The following is a 20,895-nucleotide window of genomic DNA, read 5'->3' as shown; positions in this document are numbered from 1 at the left end:
GCATTGATTGAAAAAAAATGAGATTTAAGTGGTGATGACTTTAACGAAAAATAATAAATTCTCTCTTTTTCTAACTTTTCGTAATTTTAAGGCACTACAATAACTGTGATCCGAAATAATTAACTTTGATTCGCAGGTGTCACGGGTAATCATTTTGTACTTTATACAGTAAAATAATGCTAACTTAAATGTTTTGATATGCATAGTTAATCTAATACTCCACCAGTATTTTGTACATTTAGTGATATTTTAATATTCTACTAAAAAGTAATCGATTTAGTATGACAATTCTACTGTAAAACTAAATCTAAAATTGCAACATTTTAAAGTTTACCTCAATTATGTAATGTAGTAAGCTAAAATAGACTTCACCTGAAATTCATTAATCTTAAACGTATGTAAATGGAAGATTTGAGAATTATATTACATTGTCAAGAAAATCTGATAAAACTTTGTATCTAAAGAATATGATTAGAGTCAACTGTTGAAAATAGTAAGTAAATATGAAAGTTGAAATTTATAATTGCAAATTTTGACTTTTAGAGTTTGGTATTTAAAATTCAGATTTAAAATTTATATTTGTTTTCTGCTAATTCGAAAATCTAAAAATATAAACTATTTTCATGAGATGTGGACTTTATTGATCAACAAAGATTTACAAAGTGCAAATAATTAAAGAATTTACTGGTGAACTTATGAGATGTGTATTTATTGGTGTCTTATAACGTATGATTATTTTAAAAAACTGATCTATTTTAAAGTATTTTGTGTGATTACAAATAAATGTTTAAAGTGTTTTACCATTTTGATGCAAATGTCCATAAAAAACTGGTTGATGAAAAAGACTCAAGTAGTTCAGGCTAAATAAATAAAAGGTCAATTTGGCTGGAAATACACAAAACATAAGTTTATTAGCATATATCATGCAATACAAAAGATATTTAGGTAGTTAGAGAGAGAAAGATAGGCAAAATTACTCAACTGTTTCCATCTTCTCTACTCTTTCACGATCAATCCCCATCTCTTCTCTACTCTGTTTTTATGGTTTATATTTTAGATCCTTTGTACTCAAAACAATTTCTCAATCTTTGCAACTCTAAAATCTGAAATGGCATCAGAGAAAAAGTAAAATCCTTCATTTATAATCGGCTTAATATTTGTCAGTTTTTGTTTTAATCGATCATTTGATTAGCCATTTATTATAACTTTCACTAAACCAAACTTAACCATTTCTAATAGGTTCTCGTTTTGTGAAAACTATTCAAACGCCATCAACATGTGATCCAGAACTCCAAAATTTTCTCATAAGTCATAAATGATTTGAAGAAACATCTAAAATGGCAACGGAACCTTAATAAATAAATAATTGACTAATGCGATGTGATTAGGAAGGTTTTGGTAGATCGGATCCAGTCAATATCCAACAATATGAACACCATCGCTAGCCGCCACCGGAGGCTTGTTCTTCACCGATCATCACCGTAGCCATCGTAGCTGATGTCCATGGAGCCATCGTTGCTCTTGTTGGTGTTGTTCAGCGGAGCTGAATGGAGACATGGAGGAGAGACGAGCAACGGAGCGGCGCCACCGTCACCGATTCACATGACCTTCAGTGGTGACCCGCCGGTGGTGCACCCCATGTCACCGGAGACGTTGCCGTGTTGTCAAAATTTATGTCGTGTGGTTAACCAAGGAGAAGCGTAAGATCTAGAGTAGGTTTATCAATAGAAGCATTTCGGGGGTTTAGAAAAAATGCACAGTACTTTTTCATATACCTAATATAATTTTTTTTTATAGTTATCTGATGCAATTACCCTAAATAAAAACCACACGCTTTACCAAGTATGAAGTATTACCATTTTCTAATATCTCTTGGTAATTATAATTTTAAAATTGATGAATCTTTTTTTTTGAAACTAAAAAAATGATGAATCTTGCAGTTTAAAGAGTTAGTCTTTGACCTTCAAATTGAATAAACATACATTAACAATGTAGAGCTTTTAGAAAACAATATATATAATGTTAAAAACAATATATAGCTTTTATAAATAAGCACATATTTAAATATAGTTTCTTCCAGTTTAAATTATACGACGGTCTTTAATTATAGCATCATCATAAATGATGAAGACAGTTAATACAATCATTTTCAATATTCAAGACTTTTATAGGTTAGAAATCGTTGACATGATTTAAAACAACTTCTTCAAAAGACAAGCCAAAAAGCCTTAAACCTTCATATAGTTGCAGGCGACTGAACACGAAAAGGACTAGAGTTAGTTAACGTAGAGGAGAGGTTAACATCTATTAATCTAATTGCGTAAAACGTGAAACTAATGTTAGACAAAGTCATAGGCGATTGGTTACAAACATGGGATATTGTCATCAAAAATTCAAAACTTCTATTCAAACATGACATGATCCTGACCAAACCATCAATCCTCCAATTTTGAATATCGTAAAGTGGATAAGGACAACAATACATAGTTTGTGTTCATTCCTCTTTTTCTTGCATCTCATGACATTCTCTATTTTTTTGGCTATTCGATTACGCCGTACGTGGACAATTTCAGTAATGCCCATTTGCGTAAAGAATATTATCCCTGATGGATAATTAAACACTTCTAGAATGTATATATCTGCCACTGCCAGGTCCTTGTAATAGCCATAATACTTACCTAACCAGACCTCGAACCTTTTGCCTAACAGCTGGACCATATGGAAAATAGCACAATTGGAACAAACCAAACTCTGTCAGATCTGTATAACACGTAGTCGATGTCTTCGAGCACCAAATTCAAATTGATTAGTTAGAACTAGGGTTTGATTCGCGTGAAACACGAGACTGTTTTTTTTTTTGACTAAACGAGACTGTTTTCTTTATTTCTCTATTGATCAAACTCAAAATTGTTTGGTGTTTTTAAACTGTTTCTACATAATGAGTTATTTATAACGTCGTTGGATATTCATGCAAACAAAATGATATGATTTCAGTCAAAAATGTATCAAATATAGTCCGTCTAGCTTTGTAACCGTTGATAAAAAAAGCATCGTAACCATTTTAAATATGTTTTTTTTTCATTTTTGTAGTAGATATAGTATATCTATAATTGTGTTGTATATGTGTTTTATTCAATATTGTTAATAGATTAGATCGTTTATGTTTTAAAATGCAATTTAATTTGTTATTAAATGTTTATACAAGCCAATATATTTTGGTACAATAAATTCCTAATTTGAAATAATAAAATAGAGAATCACTCTCAAAAAATGGGAAAAAAAATATTTTCAATTCCAAGAACATATAGAGAATGTTGGACATCGGTTGAAAAAAAAAATATGTGTTAAGAGATTGTTTAGGAACCAAACTGTTTTGGATCACAAAAATTGTTTAGGAATGAGATTCTAGGATGGAACTTGGAAGAAGACAAAGTAATTTTGTCTTAGACCAAAGCGATCCAGAAACCATTTTCAGTTTGGTAAGTTGGTAACCAGGACTATTACTATTATTATTAGAAGAGACAAGGTCGTGGACTAGGACTTGGTCTCCCTATGGATGCTGCTAACGCTAACGTGTTTCCAACGTTGCATTCAAGCATTTGATTTTATTTTTTTGTTACGTTGAGAAGTTTCTAACAATCCTATTTTCTATTTGCACCCGTCAATTTCATTATATGATATGTCAACCAACCCCCTAGAAAAATAATATAGGTTTTCTATCCCATGATGATCATGCGGTAAGCTGTAAACTATTGTGGTTAATTGATTGGGCTCTACTAGAAACGAGGTGATTCGTAGCCCACCTCGGCCCAGTTATATTTTACAGATCGCAAAATGTTCTATATTTTTCTCGAGTATATATCTTCCTTGTCACATAAACTATAATCGGTGCTTGATTTGGAGAATCAATTCATACAGTACCGAATTTTTTTTTTTTTTGAAAACAGTACCGAATAATTTGGCAACATACTTTACTTCAAATCACTTTTTCTGAATACTCAAATCTCTAGTTTGTAGACACTTGTGGCAGCCAGCCAGAAACATATTTTTTATAGACACTTCCTTCTCTTCTACGATTAAATCTGCATCGTATCAACTTTTTTTTATTCTCGAGATATGTTATATGTATCAATCCAAGTTTCTATATCTTTATTGCTTTTACCTATTTTTAACTATTTGAGTAGCAAAGCAAACTTGCAATGTTACTCTAAAACTTTTGACAAGTGTTACTGTTTTCATAAAATACTAATCTTGTAAAAAAAAAACTAATCTTGTGGGTCAAATGTATGAGAATAAGAAACTAAATAATAAGGTAGATATGATATAAATTGACATTTGATACGTGCCGTTTTCTTACTGGGATCTTCGAGCAAATTCAAAAAGCTGACGTGTGTATCTTATTTTGGCGGGACACGGTACCACTCGTTTGGCGCCACGTACATAGCTTTATTACAGGAAGACACGTGTTAGCTTGTAGCTTGGTCCACAAGCATTATCCCATATTCGTGGTAGGTCCCGTACTGCCGACACTCCTTGCACTACAATAGTTTTATTTTTCTTTTGCCATTTAAAAGAAACATGAGAAAATCTCTTGCAATGTGAAAAATTCATACAATTATTTTGCTTTTACAAAAAGACTAACCAGTTGATTAAAGTCCCCTTTTACTTTTAAAGATCTCTGCATATGCTCTTAAATAAATAAAAATATTGAACTGAATTAGGTTAAAAGTGTGAAAATTAGGTTTAATTTAAATCAATTAGTTTCCACCGAATCAATTAATCAATCTCTTGCTAAAATATCTTAAGAGATAACACGTCTTTGAAAAATATTAGTGTAGTCACTTATTTACCTGGACGAACGTAGCTTTCATGGAATAGACTCTTACACTTGTTAATATTTCACCTCTCATCTAAGCAATTCGTTACACAGAATGATTAAGCCTCATAATCATTGATTATTTATGCTTCCTTTTGCCTTGGTGTCCTTCTTTCATCGTCTAATTAAACTCATCAAGAGCTCAGCTTCTAATCACACAGTCCAGTACTATACTAGCTAGCTAGCGACACCTCTGATGTTGACTTTGTACAGTCAAGAGAGCTCGTCAACAGAGATCACCACCACCACAAGTACTAATGATGCTTCCGATCGCCGGGACGAGACTCCTCCTCCGTCGGAGACCGTGGTGAGAGATATTCACGCGATGACGACGACGGAGCTACCCCGTCCACAGCAAAGAGGAGGACACTTGTCTCCCACGAGGTCGGTGAACTTTAGCGACGGAGCTTCTTCTATCGGCGAGAACTTCACCACCGTGAGCAGAGAGTTCAACGCTCTAGTCATCGCCGGCTCTTCCATGGATGCTAACAACAACAACAACAACAGCAACGGAAGTAACCAAGTGGTAAGTCATCGTGACGTCATAAACGAGCTGACTAGGATCAGCGAAGATGAAGACGGTGGTGGTGGTGGTGGTGGTGATCACCATCATCAGGTGCCTGAGGAAGATACGAACCCGTGGGCGATCGTTCCGGATGGTTACGATAACCGGGCCGGTTCGGAGAATATTGTGACGACGACTTCATCAAGTGGTCAGAACCGGATGGTGACGGCTGCCTCAGTGCAAAGGGTGAAGAGGGATGAGGTGGAAGCAAAGATAACTGCGTGGCAGACGGCGAAGTTGGCTAAGATTAATAATAGGTTTAAGAGACAAGAGGCCTTTATTAACGGTTGGTTAAATGAGCAGGTCCACAAAGCTAACTCTTGGATGAAGAAAATCGAGGTTAGGAACTTTATACTCCTAGATCCCACTAGTTAACGAATTATGTTCTAAAAAATTAATATAACACAATTTATATTTATTTCAAACATATTTTTATGAATTATACAGATTATAGTCCTGTAATCAATTATTGTGTGTGTTAAAATATATTTCAAAAGAATTAGAGTTTTGAAGTTATATTATTTTTATATGAACACGTTTGTCATTTACATATTAGAGAAGTGTTTTAAAGAATTTAATGGCTATATCCTATATGTATGTTGTAATGTTGATGATATCTGGATGCAGAGGAAGTTGGAAGAAAGGAGAGCAAAGGCGATGGAGAAGACTCAGAACAAAGTGGCTAAAGCTCAGAGGAAGGCGGAGGAGAGGAGAGCGACGGCGGAAGCAAAAAGAGGTACGGAGGTTGCTAGGGTTCTTGAAGTCTCTAATCTCATGAGGGCCGTCGGACGACCTCCGGCTAAACGTTCCTGCTTCTCTATCTCCTAGCTAAGCGACGTTTCATTCCATCTCCAAATATTTCATGTGCGTGATATATATATTTATATGCTACAAACGTCCCATATTATACTGGGAATCAATGTGTATAAATAGAGTGTAATAGCTATTGTATGTTTTCCACAAAAGTTTATTAGCTTAAATGTACAAGTTGGGGGAATTTTATCAAACTCTGAGATGCCTGGTTTTGAATCCACATGTATAAATTGTAACTAGAATAGGATGCTTATTCTTTTATACTTTTCATACCTATCATATTATTTTTTATGAAAGTTGAACTGTAATAGTGCAATACTTCAGTCAACTACTAGATCAATAAAAGAAAAAAAGCTTCGTGTGAAATGTGAACCGCATGATTTTTTTTCCAAGGATCTCTCATATGTGTTTCTTGCTCATCCTGTCTTCCACCATAATGCATCAATGGGTTTAGAAAGCCTTTGTATATATCTGGGTCAGAAAGAGCTTTGATGGGCAACATGCAAAAGTCTTAAGCAATGAAATAATGATGGAAGGTTTTCTAGAAGACAGAGAAGATAAATCTCTGAAGTTTATTGCCTAACATTTTTAATTATAATTGACCTTTTGTGTTAATGTAAGTAAAAAATTAAAGAAATCATTAACTTGCTAAGAGAGTAGGATTTTTTTTTTTTTGGCACAAAGAGTAGGACTAACAGAAACACTCGTGTGAATATGTAAGGATTAAGTAAGGTTCATCATCGTGATGGATCTCAATAAATCTAAACACACATTTTGACAAAGTCTCGTCCTCTTGCTTACTCGTTTTCTACACCATTGACTTTGCTTTTAATAGTACTTTTTGTTATGTAGTCTAATGAGGAGGTTTCCCATACTAACGACTTTGTATAGTATAGCTTTTGCTTCTTCTAAAAAAGTAAAATCAAATTCCAATGTAAATCTCTCATTTTTTTCCTCTGAATAAAAAAGAAAATAGAGTAAAATTCAAATCCAATTACATATCTCATTTCATAATGAAATTAATGAACAAACAAAAAATACATTACTCTATTTATAGAATGAAATATGAAATTGGATTAGATCATTTCTTATTCCATACTCCATTTCATTCTATTTTTTTTACTAAATAGAATAAGGTTGGAAATGCCCTTATATCAATAGTATTGGCATAACACAAGAATAATCAAGAATATTCACATTTGAAAAAGAAAATTATAGTAATACATATTTAATTTGGCATATTTTCAATTATGCTGTTGGTTGGATGGCAATAAATAAAATATTGTTAATTGGGTGACTTGGGTCCGACGAAAGAGTCAAAATCGCCTAGTTTGACCGTAATAATAGAAAAAATAATAAAAGATCACAAAAAGATAAAGGTGGCTTATGTTACATTCTTTTTTTAAACTGTATTATATTTACAATTTTACCTTCTTCTCAGTTCAAAGCTAAAACGTGCCACAGACTCGCGCTTTTACTTCTTTTCTTTTCCTCCTGTTAGAGTTTTACTTTTTTTTTGTTTACTGAAACTATTAGCGAGCTGGGGTCGAAAATGAAATTGTTGTAATTTCTTGTAACGCAGAGAGTAAAAACGACATCTTGATTTCTTATTAATGGAATTATGGAAGAGAAAGTGGAAACACATTCCTCCCTTCCTTATAATTAATAAATTTTAGAATTATTTTATATAAAAAAATCAGAAAGAAATGGAAAAACAAAAGAATATCAAGACAGATTAAGGGAGGGAAGATTCTGATGACTTTCCTTCCATCATGTCTTAAATTATTTTTCGTGATTTTCAGACAAAACATCAAACAATTTGATTCATACAAAGAAAAATACATTGACCTCCATCTTCTTTCGATTTTCACGCGTTTATGATCCTCTATTTCTTCTCCATTCTCACAAATATATATACCAGTCTCATCAACATTTCATCCCTAAGTACCACCATCCCTTGATCTTCCCCCATTGTCTTGGAATCACCTCGTGAACATTCCTCGATCTCTCCTATCTGCGACCAGTTTGATTTGATCCGTCATTGTTTAAAGGAGCCATGGGTAATTGTTGCGGGTCAGCGGGATCGTTAGCGAAGAACGATAACAACAACAAGCCTACAAAAGGAAAGAAGAAGCAAAACCCTTTCTCCATCGACCACGGCAATAACAACGGAGGAGGTGGAAAGATAAAACCTCTTAAGCTTATCGTGCTAACGGATCCAACAGGCCGCGAGATCTCTCAGAAATACAAGCTGGGGAGAGAGCTAGGCCGTGGAGAGTTCGGTGTCACGTACCTGTGCACCGACAAAGAGACCGGCGAGGTCTTCGCGTGTAAGTCGATTCTGAAGAAGAAGCTGAGGACGGCTGTGGATATAGAGGATGTTAGGAGAGAGGTCGAGATCATGAGGCATATGCCGGAGCATCCCAATGTTGTCACATTGAAGGAGACTTATGAGGATGAGCATGCTGTGCATTTGGTTATGGAGCTTTGTGAAGGTGGTGAGTTGTTTGATAGGATTGTGGCTAGAGGGCATTACACTGAGAGAGCTGCTGCTGTTGTCACTAAGACAATTATGGAAGTTGTTCAGGTTCGTCACCTCTTTATTTATCTCTTGATTTGTTTTAAGTTTGAAATGGCTAATTAAGGTTACTGGATTTAGTGTTGACATTTTTGTGTTGTGATCATCTCTACAGGTGTGTCATAAGCATGGGGTAATGCATAGGGACTTGAAACCAGAGAACTTCTTATTTGCAAACAAGAAGGAGACTGCACCTCTTAAGGCCATTGATTTTGGTCTCTCTGTTTTCTTCAAACCAGGTATTGTGTTCTTTTTTTGCTTTCCTTTTTTTACTGCTCTTTTGATGTATGGTAATAATCTCAACCCACACCATTGTCTTGTATTGCAGGCGAGAGGTTCAACGAGATCGTTGGGAGTCCTTATTACATGGCTCCTGAGGTGCTTAAACGAAACTATGGGCCAGAGGTTGACATATGGAGTGCAGGTGTAATCCTTTACATACTACTCTGTGGTATCCCTCCTTTTTGGGCAGGTTAGTCTATTTTTCACATCTTCTAGTAACAGATGTCACTTTAAGGATCATCAGAGTAATCAAGTTTGTTTGTACCATTTTCAGAAACTGAACAAGGAGTTGCACTAGCAATTATTCGATCTCAGCTGAACTTCACAAGGGATCCATGGCCCAAGGTTTCTGAAAACGCAAAAGACCTCATCAGGAAAATGCTTGACCCTGACCAAAAACGTCGTCTCACAGCTCAGCAAGTGCTAGGTATATATATAGTATTATGGTTTTCTAATGGTGCAATGTGTGTTATGTTGTCACAATAGTAACCGGTCTTGCTTGCTTCGTTTTGTGCAGATCATCCGTGGTTACAGAATGCAAAGACAGCACCCAATGTGTCACTAGGTGAAACAGTAAGGGCAAGGCTGAAGCAGTTCACCGTCATGAACAAACTCAAGAAACGAGCACTCAGGGTTATTGCTGAGCATTTATCAGATGAAGAGGCTTCTGGTATAAGAGAAGGGTTCCAAATGATGGACACGAACCAAAGAGGGAAGATAAACATTGACGAGCTGAAAATAGGGTTGCAAAAACTTGGTCATGCTGTTCCTCAAGATGATTTACAGATTCTTATGGACGCTGTAAGTTTTTTTATTTATCATTACTTCACTATGTATAGGCTTTGAAGTTATATATATACAATTTACTGAGCTTGGCTTTCCTTTTTGCAGGGAGATATCGATAAAGATGGATACTTGGACTGTGACGAGTTCATTGCCATATCAGTGCATCTAAGGAAAATGGGCAATGACGAGCATCTCAAGAAAGCGTTTGCATTCTTTGATCAAGACAATAATGGCTATATAGAAATAGAGGAGTTAAGGCAAGCTTTGTCTGATGAAGTTGGTACGAGTGAAGAGGTTGTTGAGGCCATTATCCGAGATGTTGATACCGATATGGTTGGTTATAGGTTCATCATGCACTTTATTTATTTATTTTATATGTCCTATCATCATCCATTTAGCTTGGGAGGAACACATTCATTTTATTGGATGATAGAAGTCTTAGGAACAACTAAACATGATCTGAATTCTTGTTTTCTTTTTGCAGGATGGAAGAATAAGTTATGAAGAGTTTGCGACGATGATGAAAACAGGAACAGATTGGAGAAAAGCTTCGAGGCAGTACTCAAGGGAGCGGTTTAATAGTATCAGTCAAAAACTGATGCAAGATGCATCGTTGCATGTCAATAGCGAGGCAATATGAGAGAATGTGAATATGTGACAATCATCATTTGGAGATTAAATTAAACTGATGCAGATCTTTTTTCTTTCTTTATATATTTTTGGTTTTTAGTCACTACGATTTAAGTATTTTAGGCATACAGTAGTTGTAAGGAATTGTGTCATTAAGTTTCTGGCTGAAGAGCGAGCGTGCATGCATGGATCTAAGAGAGCTACAGAGTGTGGCCTCTGTAGCTATTTTGTACAATTATATAGAGTTAAAGAAGATCATCAGTTTTTTTGTGATAATCTGTAATTTTCTATAACAATTCAAGAATTTTATGAGAAATTGATTTTTTTTTTTCCTTTTTTTTGGGGAGTCCAGAATATGTAGAGAGCCTTTTATCATTTCTACTCTTAGGCAGATTTTTAACATCTTATATAAGTATGTTCAGACACATAAAGCATACGTGATACGACTTGGTAAAATTTTGACAATGTGAGTTTATGTTACAAGTTTTTTTTTTGACAATGAGAGTTTATGTTACAAGTTACAAGAGTTTATGTTACAAGTTACAACCGACAGGATGAGAAAATTCGAATGAAGATCGAAAGTCTGATACTCTGATTATTATTTTTTGAGGAATAAAAGAGAAAGAGCAGAGCAAATCATGTTATTTTCTTTTTCAAGATCAACTTTGTGTCCACTTTTTTTTGTCAGAATCTGTTAAAAATGCGTGTAATCCTTTTTAAAAGAAACTAAATATAAAAAGACCATATGGTTTCTCAAACCATATACGGAATTATCATTAGTCAAATAAATCAGTATCAACACACAGACACAGTTACACGTTCGTCTCCGTAATAAGACATGTATAACACTTACACGTTGCTCTTGTTTCGATCGTTTTCTTATCCAACATACTTTCTATTTAACACATATTCGATATTTTGAACACTTTTAACTATACAAACAGTCATTTCATTCTAATTATGTTTAGGCGATTTCAACCTTTGGGCACTGCACAATATAATGTCGTTGGCTTATCGACGTATCTAATCTAACACAATATGTCGTCCATATTATCGTCATCCTGCACAAAAACATGTTTTGATGAATACCTGAATAAAAAAATACCACCTTGTTTTATCATAAAGGTAAAAGCAGTTCCATTGGTTAAGAAACCAAATAAGGTAAAAGCAGTTCCATTAGTATACTTTTAATTTATTTTCAAAAGTTAAACCCTTAGAACATTTCCAATATATGTTTTTATATTTTTCTCTAAAATAGAAATTTCTATTATAGAGGTAATTTTGCTCTAATGTATGTCTCTATAATAGAGTTCCTCTATTTTAGAGGAAAATATAGAGGAATGCTATTTTTTGACTCGATTCAACACTAGCTTCAGAAGTACCATCGCTTGTATGTGTTGTCCTTCACAAGCATACAAATATAAACAAAAAATGCAATTGAGCTCGCATCATTGCTTTAGTTAAAACGTATAATAAAAGTTCACGTTCGTCTCAAAGAAAAGGAACAAAACATCCACGTCGTAGTAGTCTTATCGACACGGGAGACTTGCGTGGCCATTTTGTTTTATTTCCAATTTGTTACAAAATTATTAAAAAAATCAATCATGCAAAAGGTGTGAGGATGAGCGGTAAACGAAGGATACACATGTCTGATGTGGACCTTGTAGTAAGATAACAATAAGCCGTGGAAGGATAGTAATCATGATTATAGAGTTAAACATTAAAGTAAGGATACGTATATAAATTACATTAGATGCAGCCAACAAAAGTAATAATCGTATCACAATGATAAAAAGTCGAAAGTGAAAGGAATCTAGACAATGACGTGCTGAACTGATCAATGAGCGGGGATTAGATCTTTCCCCGTTTGATGAACTCGAGCTTACGTGCCTGGGACCTACTTGCGCCGCGTGATTACAAAAACAGAAAAGCTTTACCTTATTGACTTGTGTGTTTCCTTTTTGTTATTCTGGGGAAAGTATCTTAATTTGAATTTAATGCAATTACTAGGAATGAATGAATCCGATGACATTATAAAATACTACTACTTGATTGTGATTTACTTGCTTAGGTTTTTGCATTTAGGTAGGTTTAGTGATAAAAGTCGACTGTATAATATACTCTGCTATTACAAAGTTTACGTAGGCAAATGTTTTTTTTTTCAAATATAACATATTGATTAATCCAGTCAGTTATAAAATGAATGTACTTAGAACATCTGCATTGAGGGTTTTAAAAGGAAGTTCACACCAATTCCAAAAGAAAAAATAATATAACAAAGGCAAAATCATGAACCTGTATCATGTAAGTTCGCCCCGATGAATCCGTATTGTTACTGTTCTGCGGGCTTCACGATACATGACAGTCTGCAATAGATTCATTTATTAATTTTTTTTAAAGAAAAAAAACAAACAAAAAAAAATTAAAATAATCAAAAAAGGTATTGGGAATCGAGATGGGGGTTTGCCAATGGAGGGAGGGGGGGGGGTTTGTGCTAAATAGTAAATTTTATTTGAAAGATGTAGTTACATTGTTTGATGCGAGTTTAAAATATTTACTGATTAATACCAGAGATAATCGGATTGACTGTTACATAATTATCATGTGATTTTGTTTCGAGAAAAAAACTCAAATCTCAAAAGTATGTTGTAGCACATTTTTAGATCTCGTCTATCAATAACCGTAACTGGCAGTATCAGTTGTATCTGCAAATATTCGTAACTGGCAGTATCAGTTGTATTGTTTTCGTTATTAGTAATAATAAACTATGAAGTAAACATTGGATGCCGTGGTCCCGTGGGTCACGGACATGGACCTTATTGTTGATTTAATAGGAAAGGCATATGGAAATATAATCTAGAATAACACGAACTGTAGTAATAAAACCTCGTAACTATATATACCTGTCGATATTTATTGGAATCAGTCGCTGAATCCAATATATTTGACTTGAACAATCAACGACTGCGTATGTATCCATACCGATCATGGAACTACGTAAACATATCATACTCTTCAACGGTATACTATCGCAAGCGTTATTATTTATCGGGTTGTCGTTTCCTGTATTATCCATAAGAAAAACATCTGTGACTGTTCGTACAAAAGAGCAGTCAAGTGAACCAACTCGGTTCAAACGAGTCGTCAAGTGTTGACCACACATGGTTCCGGGTAAGCGGATAAGGACTGTAACATCAAATGGGTACGTGCTGCGGTCCGTATCTCAGTGACGATGTTAGATGTGCTCCGCAAACGAGTCAAAATAAAACACAACTTGTATTATCTTCTCAATTATAAAAAAATAAAACTACATATTAACATGTGTTTTTCAGCGGAAATTGATAGACTTGGGCGGTATCCGTCGTCGCCTTGTTGATAATATTAATATATTGTGATAAAATTAATATATTTAGTCTAAACCTAATAAATATTCACCTCAAAATTTTACAAAAAAAAAAAAAAACTCGACTAAAAAATATCTACATACGAAAAAATATCTACATAATTTTACGTATAAAGCATTTTTAAAAGATAAAGGTGTTTGTCAGGATAAATTAAACTAAAGATTATAATTTGTGAATTCGAGACACCTGACCTGACTGCCGCCCATGTGGTATAAAACCACTGAACCAGACTCGTGACATGACTTCATCCATAAGATTTCCAAATTGATCAGCATTGCAAAAATATGTCATGGTATACGACTGTAAAATGTCAAAATATTAATTAAAGATCTACTTATATATTACTGGCTATTCTCATGTATATATTACTGGCTATTCTCATGAGACACGCGATTCAAGTAGGAAACATATTTCAAAAGACGCGTATAGAATAACGTAACACGATTTCTTGTACATTTGGGCGTGGTTACATGATTATGTGCCAAGGGAGCGATTAATTACTATTTATAGTTTCCTAATAAGATCTGATTCGATTTTTTGTTTTGTTTTGAAACTATCTGATTCGATATTTAATATGATCTTTTACACAGCTTTGACACACAACACATGCAAGCTAGTTCTGGGCACTAGGTCTATAACCCCTAAATCTTTTGAAGAAAATTACAGTCATAAACTTTTAAATTTGTAAAAAAAAGAAATTATTAAAACATTAACTAAATTATCTACAATTTCCAAAATTTTAGAACCGAGTATAAATATATGATTTTCAACATTTCAAACTTTTATTTTTAACGGACCTAGCAAAACTATTTTCTATTTATATAGTTTGAAAATTCATAAAAAATGTAATGAAAACTATTTCACTTATATCAAAATAAAATTACTATTTTTGTTTAATTTAAAAGTAAGAGGAATATAATATTATATTTTATTGCTGATAATTAACGAAAGTTAACAAAAAGTAAAAAATATAAAAAACAACGTTGAATCAGTGATTTAACACAATAAATTGGTTTTGTTGTATCTCTCTATTTCAATTTTAGCTGGCAAAATTAGTTTATTTATGTTAGAAAGTATTAGCAATGGCAGAAAACCCTTTATAAAAAAAAGTATTAGCAATGGTTGATTCTGGATCTAAGTAAAAGATTAGCGTAAATCAGAACCCTTTTCAATAAAAAAGAAGAAATATAGTAAAAATAAGTAAAACAAAAGAACAGTAAGTAAGTAATAGTAACAATTTAAATATTTGAAAAAAATGAGTTGTCTCTGATTCAGCAATGAGAAAATATCATGATTTTTTCTAGTCAAATTATCTATATGAACGGGAAAAGTAACACGACACGTGGCGACATCCTAGCGGCTACTCCCTCATATATAAACCGTGTCTTCTCCGCCACCACTTTCCATTCCATCAAAAGCAAAAACGTTTTCGATTCTTGGAACCACCAGCTTCGTATCTAATCTCTATTCATTTGACGGAGCCAACACTTTTTGTGACGGCGATTCCGTGTTATTCCTTTATCTCCCTATCTTCCACGCTTTAGCTTCTGAATAGTCTCTGAGTTTATCTCCGACTTTATTTTTTTTTGTATCTTTCAGTCCGATACGAACGAGGAGCAAGCAATCCTGTAAGTTTTCAACGGATCATATGTTGCTCTTTTTAGGCCTAGGTTTGAATAGTGAAACTCAAATAGAGATTTTTGAATCTTAGTTTCATAAATTTATTTTTGGAAAGCTTAATTTTATTCTGAAGTAAGTAAATACACAACACAAATCTCGAATGGTTTTAATCAAATTCACTTGCTATTTGTATCCTGTAGATTCTTGTTTTATTGTTTCTTAAAGTTTTGTTTTCTCTGTTGTTTGAAACAGAGACGATGACGATCACTTCTAACATCTCTGTCCAAAACGACAACCTTGTTGTCCAAGGGAAGACTATCCTCACCAAAATCCCCGACAACGTTATCCTCACTCCGGTCACCGGCGCCGGATCAGATTCCGGCGCTTTTATAGGCGCAACTTTTGAACAGAGCAAGAGTCTCCATGTCTTCCCCATCGGTGTCTTGGAGTAAGTTACCAAACTCTCCCTTTTTTTTTTCTATCTGTTACTGAGGCAATTTTTTTGATGGTTGGTTAAAGCTTTTATTGTTTTGTGTGAATCTTTTCTAGGGGTCTTCGGTTTATGTGCTGCTTCCGGTTTAAACTATGGTGGATGACTCAGAGAATGGGAACCTGTGGAAAAGACATTCCTTTGGAGACACAGTTCATGTTGCTGGAGAGCAAAGACGAGGTTAACGGAGACGATGATGCTCCTACTGTTTATACCGTCTTCCTCCCTCTGCTCGAAGGCCAGTTCAGAGCTGTTCTTCAAGGAAACGAGAAGAACGAGATTGAGATTTGCCTTGAGAGTGGTAAGTCAAACTAGCTTAATTTACAATTGATCCATAGATAGTTGATGGTTCAAGAGCCAAGAAACTGATATATCTTTTTTTGTTTCGGCAGGTGATAAGGCGGTGGAAACTAGCCAAGGGACACATCTTGTCTATGTTCATGCTGGGACCAATCCTTTTGAAGTTATCACCCAATCCGTGAAGTATGTTTTTGTAGAACAAAACCAAAATATTTATGATTTTGTTTGAAGTTTAATGTGTTTGTGCTAAGGTATGGTAATCTTTTTTGCTGTGTACAGGGCTGCAGAGAGACACATGCAGACATTTCACCATCGCGAGAAGAAGAAGGTTAGTAAACATTAATTATTATTATATGGTTCTTCGATTTGATATGGTCTCCTCAGGTTCGTCCTCTTTGTTTGTTGTGTAGATGCCTTCTTTTCTAGACTGGTTTGGCTGGTGTACATGGGACGCGTTCTACACAGACGTGACTGCGGAGGGCGTCGATGAGGGCCTTAGAAGGTATATGGACGTATAGTTAATTTGTTGGTAATTAATTGTTCAAAGCTCTGTTAAGTTGATGGTGTCTCTGATGGCCTCTTGGTTTTGCTGCAGTCTTTCAGAAGGAGGTACTCCTCCTAGGTTTCTGATCATTGATGATGGTTGGCAACAAATAGAAAACAAAGAGAAAGATTCGAACTGCGTTGTCCAGGAAGGAGCACAGTAAGTTATCTTTGCTCTTGTCTTTTATGTAGATGAGGTATCTTAAGTATGTTATGAATCCATGTTTATCTAAATTTTTTTAGTGGTTCTCTGCATCTAAAACCAAAGATAAAAGTGGCTGTAATGAAAATTAGATAGTCTGGCATGGGAACTGTGGAGTCTAGTTCATAATTGGAGGTGTGAGTGTATTTGATAAGCTCGAGGTTGAGGATATACTACACTTTTTAATGTTCTGAAGTTGGTATAGCCGGTTTTTAAATCGGATATAAATCGGTTTAATTTTCTTAAATCATGCAAATAATGTTAGTTCAAATCCACAAATTGGTCTATTTTTTTGTGTATGTCAGATTTTGACAATTCATCAAAATTATTTTATAGTTAAACCTAAAAACTAAAAAAATTAATATAAATGTAAAAAAAAAATATAAATAAATTTTATATAAGGTATGGGAGAGACGCTCAATTTTTCTGTCTTCCTATACAGGTTTGCTACTAGACTTGTTGGTATCAAGGAGAACGCAAAGTTTCAGAAGAATGATCCAAAGGACACGCAAGTATCAGGGCTTAAGAGTCTCGTTGACAATGCAAAGCAGCACCACAATGTGAAGTATGTCCTCACTCTAATTTATAACACTTTGTTTTTTCATATGTGACAAGAAGATGTGCATACTCACTCATAAGGCTTTTGACTCCTTTATATTTACAGACAAGTCTACGCGTGGCACGCTTTAGCTGGCTACTGGGGTGGAGTGAAACCCGCTGCCTCCGGAATGGAACACTACGACAGTGCATTAGCTTACCCAGTTCAGTCCCCTGGTGTCTTAGGGAACCAACCAGATATAGTCATGGACAGCCTCGCTGTTCACGGTCTCGGTCTTGTCAACCCTAAGAAAGTGTTCAACTTCTACAACGAGCTGCATTCCTACCTGGCTTCCTGTGGTATAGACGGAGTCAAAGTTGATGTCCAGAACATCATCGAAACCCTCGGTGCCGGTCTTGGCGGGAGAGTCGCTCTGACACGCAGCTACCACCAAGCGTTAGAAGCTTCCATCGCTAGGAACTTTAAAGACAATGGGTGCATTTCTTGCATGTGTCACAACACGGATGGGTTGTACAGCGCGAAACAGACTGCTATTGTTAGAGCGTCTGATGATTACTATCCTAGAGATCCTGCTTCTCACACTATTCACATAGCATCGGTTGCGTATAATACTCTTTTCCTTGGAGAGTTCATGCAACCTGACTGGGACATGTTCCATGTAAGTAAAAAACAAATTGCTTTCCGTCTTTATTACATCATGCAAATGCTTACACTTAATGTTCTGTTGTTACCAGAGTTTACACCCAACGGCAGAGTACCACGCTGCAGCACGTTCAGTAGGTGGATGTGCAATCTATGTCAGGTAAAAAAATCCTTGTCCACATAATTTATTGTGATTTCTTGTAATGTTTGACCAGAGGTCTTAACCGGAGATGTGTTTTGTCATATTACACGAGCAGTGACAAGCCAGGCAACCACAATTTTGATCTATTGAGGAAGCTGGTTCTTCCTGATGGTTCGGTTCTTCGTGCTAAGCTTCCTGGCAGGCCAACACGTGACTGCCTATTTGCTGATCCAGCTAGAGATGGAACCAGCTTGCTCAAGATCTGGAATATGAACAAGTTTACTGGTATAGTTGGTGTATTCAACTGTCAAGGTGCTGGTTGGTGCAAGGATACCAAGAAGAACAGGATTCATGATACTTCTCCTGGTACTCTCACGGGTTTGGTCCGTGCGGAGGATGCTGATCTCATCTCCGAAGTGGCTGGTCCAGATTGGAGTGGAGATTCAATAGTCTACGCTTATAAATCAGGTATTAAAAAAAAAATTCCACAGACAAAACAAAACCTCTGACATTACAGTTCAATGCTTATGAACATGAGCTTGGTTTTGATTTACAGGGGAGCTGGTTAGACTACCAAAGGGTGCCTCAATCCCACTCACTCTCCAAGTCCTTGAATATGAACTCTTCCACATCTCTCCTTTGAAGGTAAATATAGTAGGACGAGACATTGGCTTTGGTTTCTAAATTTTAAAGAACTATTATACTTAGGTCGCATAGCTTCAAAATTGTTGGAATATATTTTATTGAGATTAAAAATGTTTATATGGTCCCTCCCTTAGTATATTACTAGACTATTGAACTTTGATTGTTAATTAACATGCATTAAATTTGGGCTGCACAGGAAATCACTGCAAGCATCTCGTTCGCACCTATTGGACTCCTGGACATGTTTAACTCAAGTGGGGCTATTCAGTCCATGGATATCACTACCGTGACAGACGAGAAACCTGAGGTTTATTCCTCTTCAGTGGTCAGCGAGAACCGTTCTCCAGCAGCGCTGATATCTCTAGGTGTTAGAGGTTGTGGTCGTTTTGGAGCTTACTCTTCTCAGCGTCCGCTGAGATGCGCCGTTGATAGCACCGAGACTGAGTTCAACTACGATGCAGAGGTTGGGCTTGTGACGTTGAACCTACCAGTGACAAAGGAAGAAATGTTCAGATGGCATGTTGAGATTCTGGTGTAAGCGAAAGAGAAGCTTGGTGTAACTTGCTGGATCGGGTTATTATTCTTTTTACTACCATTTTGCCATTGTATTGTCGTTATAGACGTTTTGTAGTAGTCGACTAGTAGTATCTTCGCTTGTAATAAAATGTAATCTCGTTCTGTCTCTGTAGTTCTTTTGTTTCAAGATGAAATGGTCACAAATAAGTAATTCTAGAATGCATTCATTACATCATTCACCTCGTAAGAATTCAAGAACTCATCTATGTTTTGGCAAACATAGCTATTCACAATAAATTATATGCATGTTACACATATATGTAGTACAATACATATACTAGATAGTGATGACGACTCAACCTTACACCCAGAAGCGGACCCACATTATGGCTACAGGGGTCATTTCACACCACAAATATATCAAAAAATAAAATTTGTAAGCTGTGATTAGTAATTTAAAGCAGCTTATTTGGTTGAAATTGAGACCGTTGAACCCACAGAACACGTGTTCGAATCCACTATGTGACCTTTTATTATATTTTGACCCCTCAGAAAAAATTCTTGGGTTCGCCATTGCTTACACCATATTTGTACATCTAATCATCATACACAAAATTCAGTCAGTATGTCGAAATACATAGTGAAATCTCTCATTCGTGAGATACAAAATAGGCTTAAAGCATTTTTTGATTTTCAAATGCATTATGTTATCTTTTTTTTTTTGTCAAAATGCATTATGTTATCTATAGCGTGAAATGTAAGGAGTTGTTCGAAAATATATGTCTGAAGTCCCAAAGCATTCTTCTACATTATTTGCTATTGTTTTCAGTTTTTGAGTGTTTCTTTGCTCTTTTATCAACACCAAGTAACTAAAATATAATGTGTAGAACATACATTGGAATATTGACATCCACGAACGCGATGTGCAAGTTGAATCTTAACCATTAATTAAGACAGATACAAGACAGTAGATTCCAAATGTTAAGCAATAAAAAAAAAAGACAGTAGATTCAAAGAAGGAAGCAATAATTACACCGAGGTTACAACAACGACTAGACAAATTTCCAAAACTATATCGGCCATATTTTTAGGTTTCGCAAGCAAACTTTGCAAGCACATATATCTATATTTGTTTTAGTCAAATGGTAACTTATCACAAAGTTGATTATTTTGTATGTAAGGGATAGTTACGTTATCTCTTGTGGTTGTTAATCGATAAGAAAATATGTAGGACATTAAGTCTTTGTCGTTGTTCTTGATGTTCAATGCATTGTAGTATATTTATCATGTAACTTGAAGCCG

The 20,895-nt window shown here is 35.2% G+C and overlaps 3 protein-coding genes and 1 long non-coding RNA gene across 4 annotated transcripts; 3 read left to right on the top strand and 1 right to left on the bottom strand.

Annotated features, from left to right (window-relative positions):
* Nucleotides 1-4,574: 4,574 nt before the first annotated feature.
* LOC130495177 (uncharacterized) lies at nt 4,575-4,972 on the bottom strand. Its single transcript, XR_008934450.1, has 2 exons — nt 4,851-4,972; nt 4,575-4,689 (listed from the first exon to the last, which is right to left on the bottom strand). It is a non-coding gene; the product is annotated as an uncharacterized LOC130495177 (long non-coding RNA).
* On the top strand, nt 4,817-6,474 carry LOC108805348 (remorin 4.1). Its single transcript, XM_018577370.2, has 2 exons — nt 4,817-5,780; nt 6,069-6,474. The coding sequence occupies exons 1-2, from the start codon at nt 5,073-5,075 to the stop codon at nt 6,267-6,269; spliced, it is 909 nt and encodes a 302-aa protein (XP_018432872.1). The 5' UTR covers nt 4,817-5,072; the 3' UTR covers nt 6,270-6,474.
* A 1,484-nt stretch (nt 6,475-7,958) lies between these two features.
* On the top strand, nt 7,959-10,862 carry LOC108863319 (calcium-dependent protein kinase 32). The gene is made up of 7 exons (XM_018637702.2): nt 7,959-8,841; nt 8,948-9,071; nt 9,161-9,304; nt 9,389-9,541; nt 9,632-9,915; nt 10,006-10,233; nt 10,385-10,862. The coding sequence occupies exons 1-7, from the start codon at nt 8,311-8,313 to the stop codon at nt 10,538-10,540; spliced, it is 1,620 nt and encodes a 539-aa protein (XP_018493204.1). The 5' UTR covers nt 7,959-8,310; the 3' UTR covers nt 10,541-10,862.
* Nucleotides 10,863-15,329: 4,467 nt separating this feature from the next.
* LOC108862547 (probable galactinol--sucrose galactosyltransferase 2) lies at nt 15,330-19,823 on the top strand. Its single transcript, XM_018636707.2, has 13 exons — nt 15,330-15,562; nt 15,807-16,002; nt 16,104-16,345; nt 16,437-16,527; nt 16,624-16,672; nt 16,755-16,846; nt 16,940-17,047; nt 17,532-17,654; nt 17,754-18,306; nt 18,383-18,450; nt 18,548-18,900; nt 18,989-19,077; nt 19,274-19,823. The coding sequence occupies exons 2-13, from the start codon at nt 15,812-15,814 to the stop codon at nt 19,613-19,615; spliced, it is 2,301 nt and encodes a 766-aa protein (XP_018492209.1). The 5' UTR covers nt 15,330-15,562; nt 15,807-15,811; the 3' UTR covers nt 19,616-19,823.
* Nucleotides 19,824-20,895: the final 1,072 nt, after the last annotated feature.

Source organism: Raphanus sativus, chromosome 5 (assembly GCF_000801105.2).
Source record: "Raphanus sativus cultivar WK10039 chromosome 5, ASM80110v3, whole genome shotgun sequence".
Taxonomy (NCBI): domain Eukaryota; kingdom Viridiplantae; phylum Streptophyta; class Magnoliopsida; order Brassicales; family Brassicaceae; genus Raphanus; species Raphanus sativus.
Note: the sequence above shows the minus strand (reverse complement) of the source record. Positions and strands in the feature narration are given on the sequence as shown.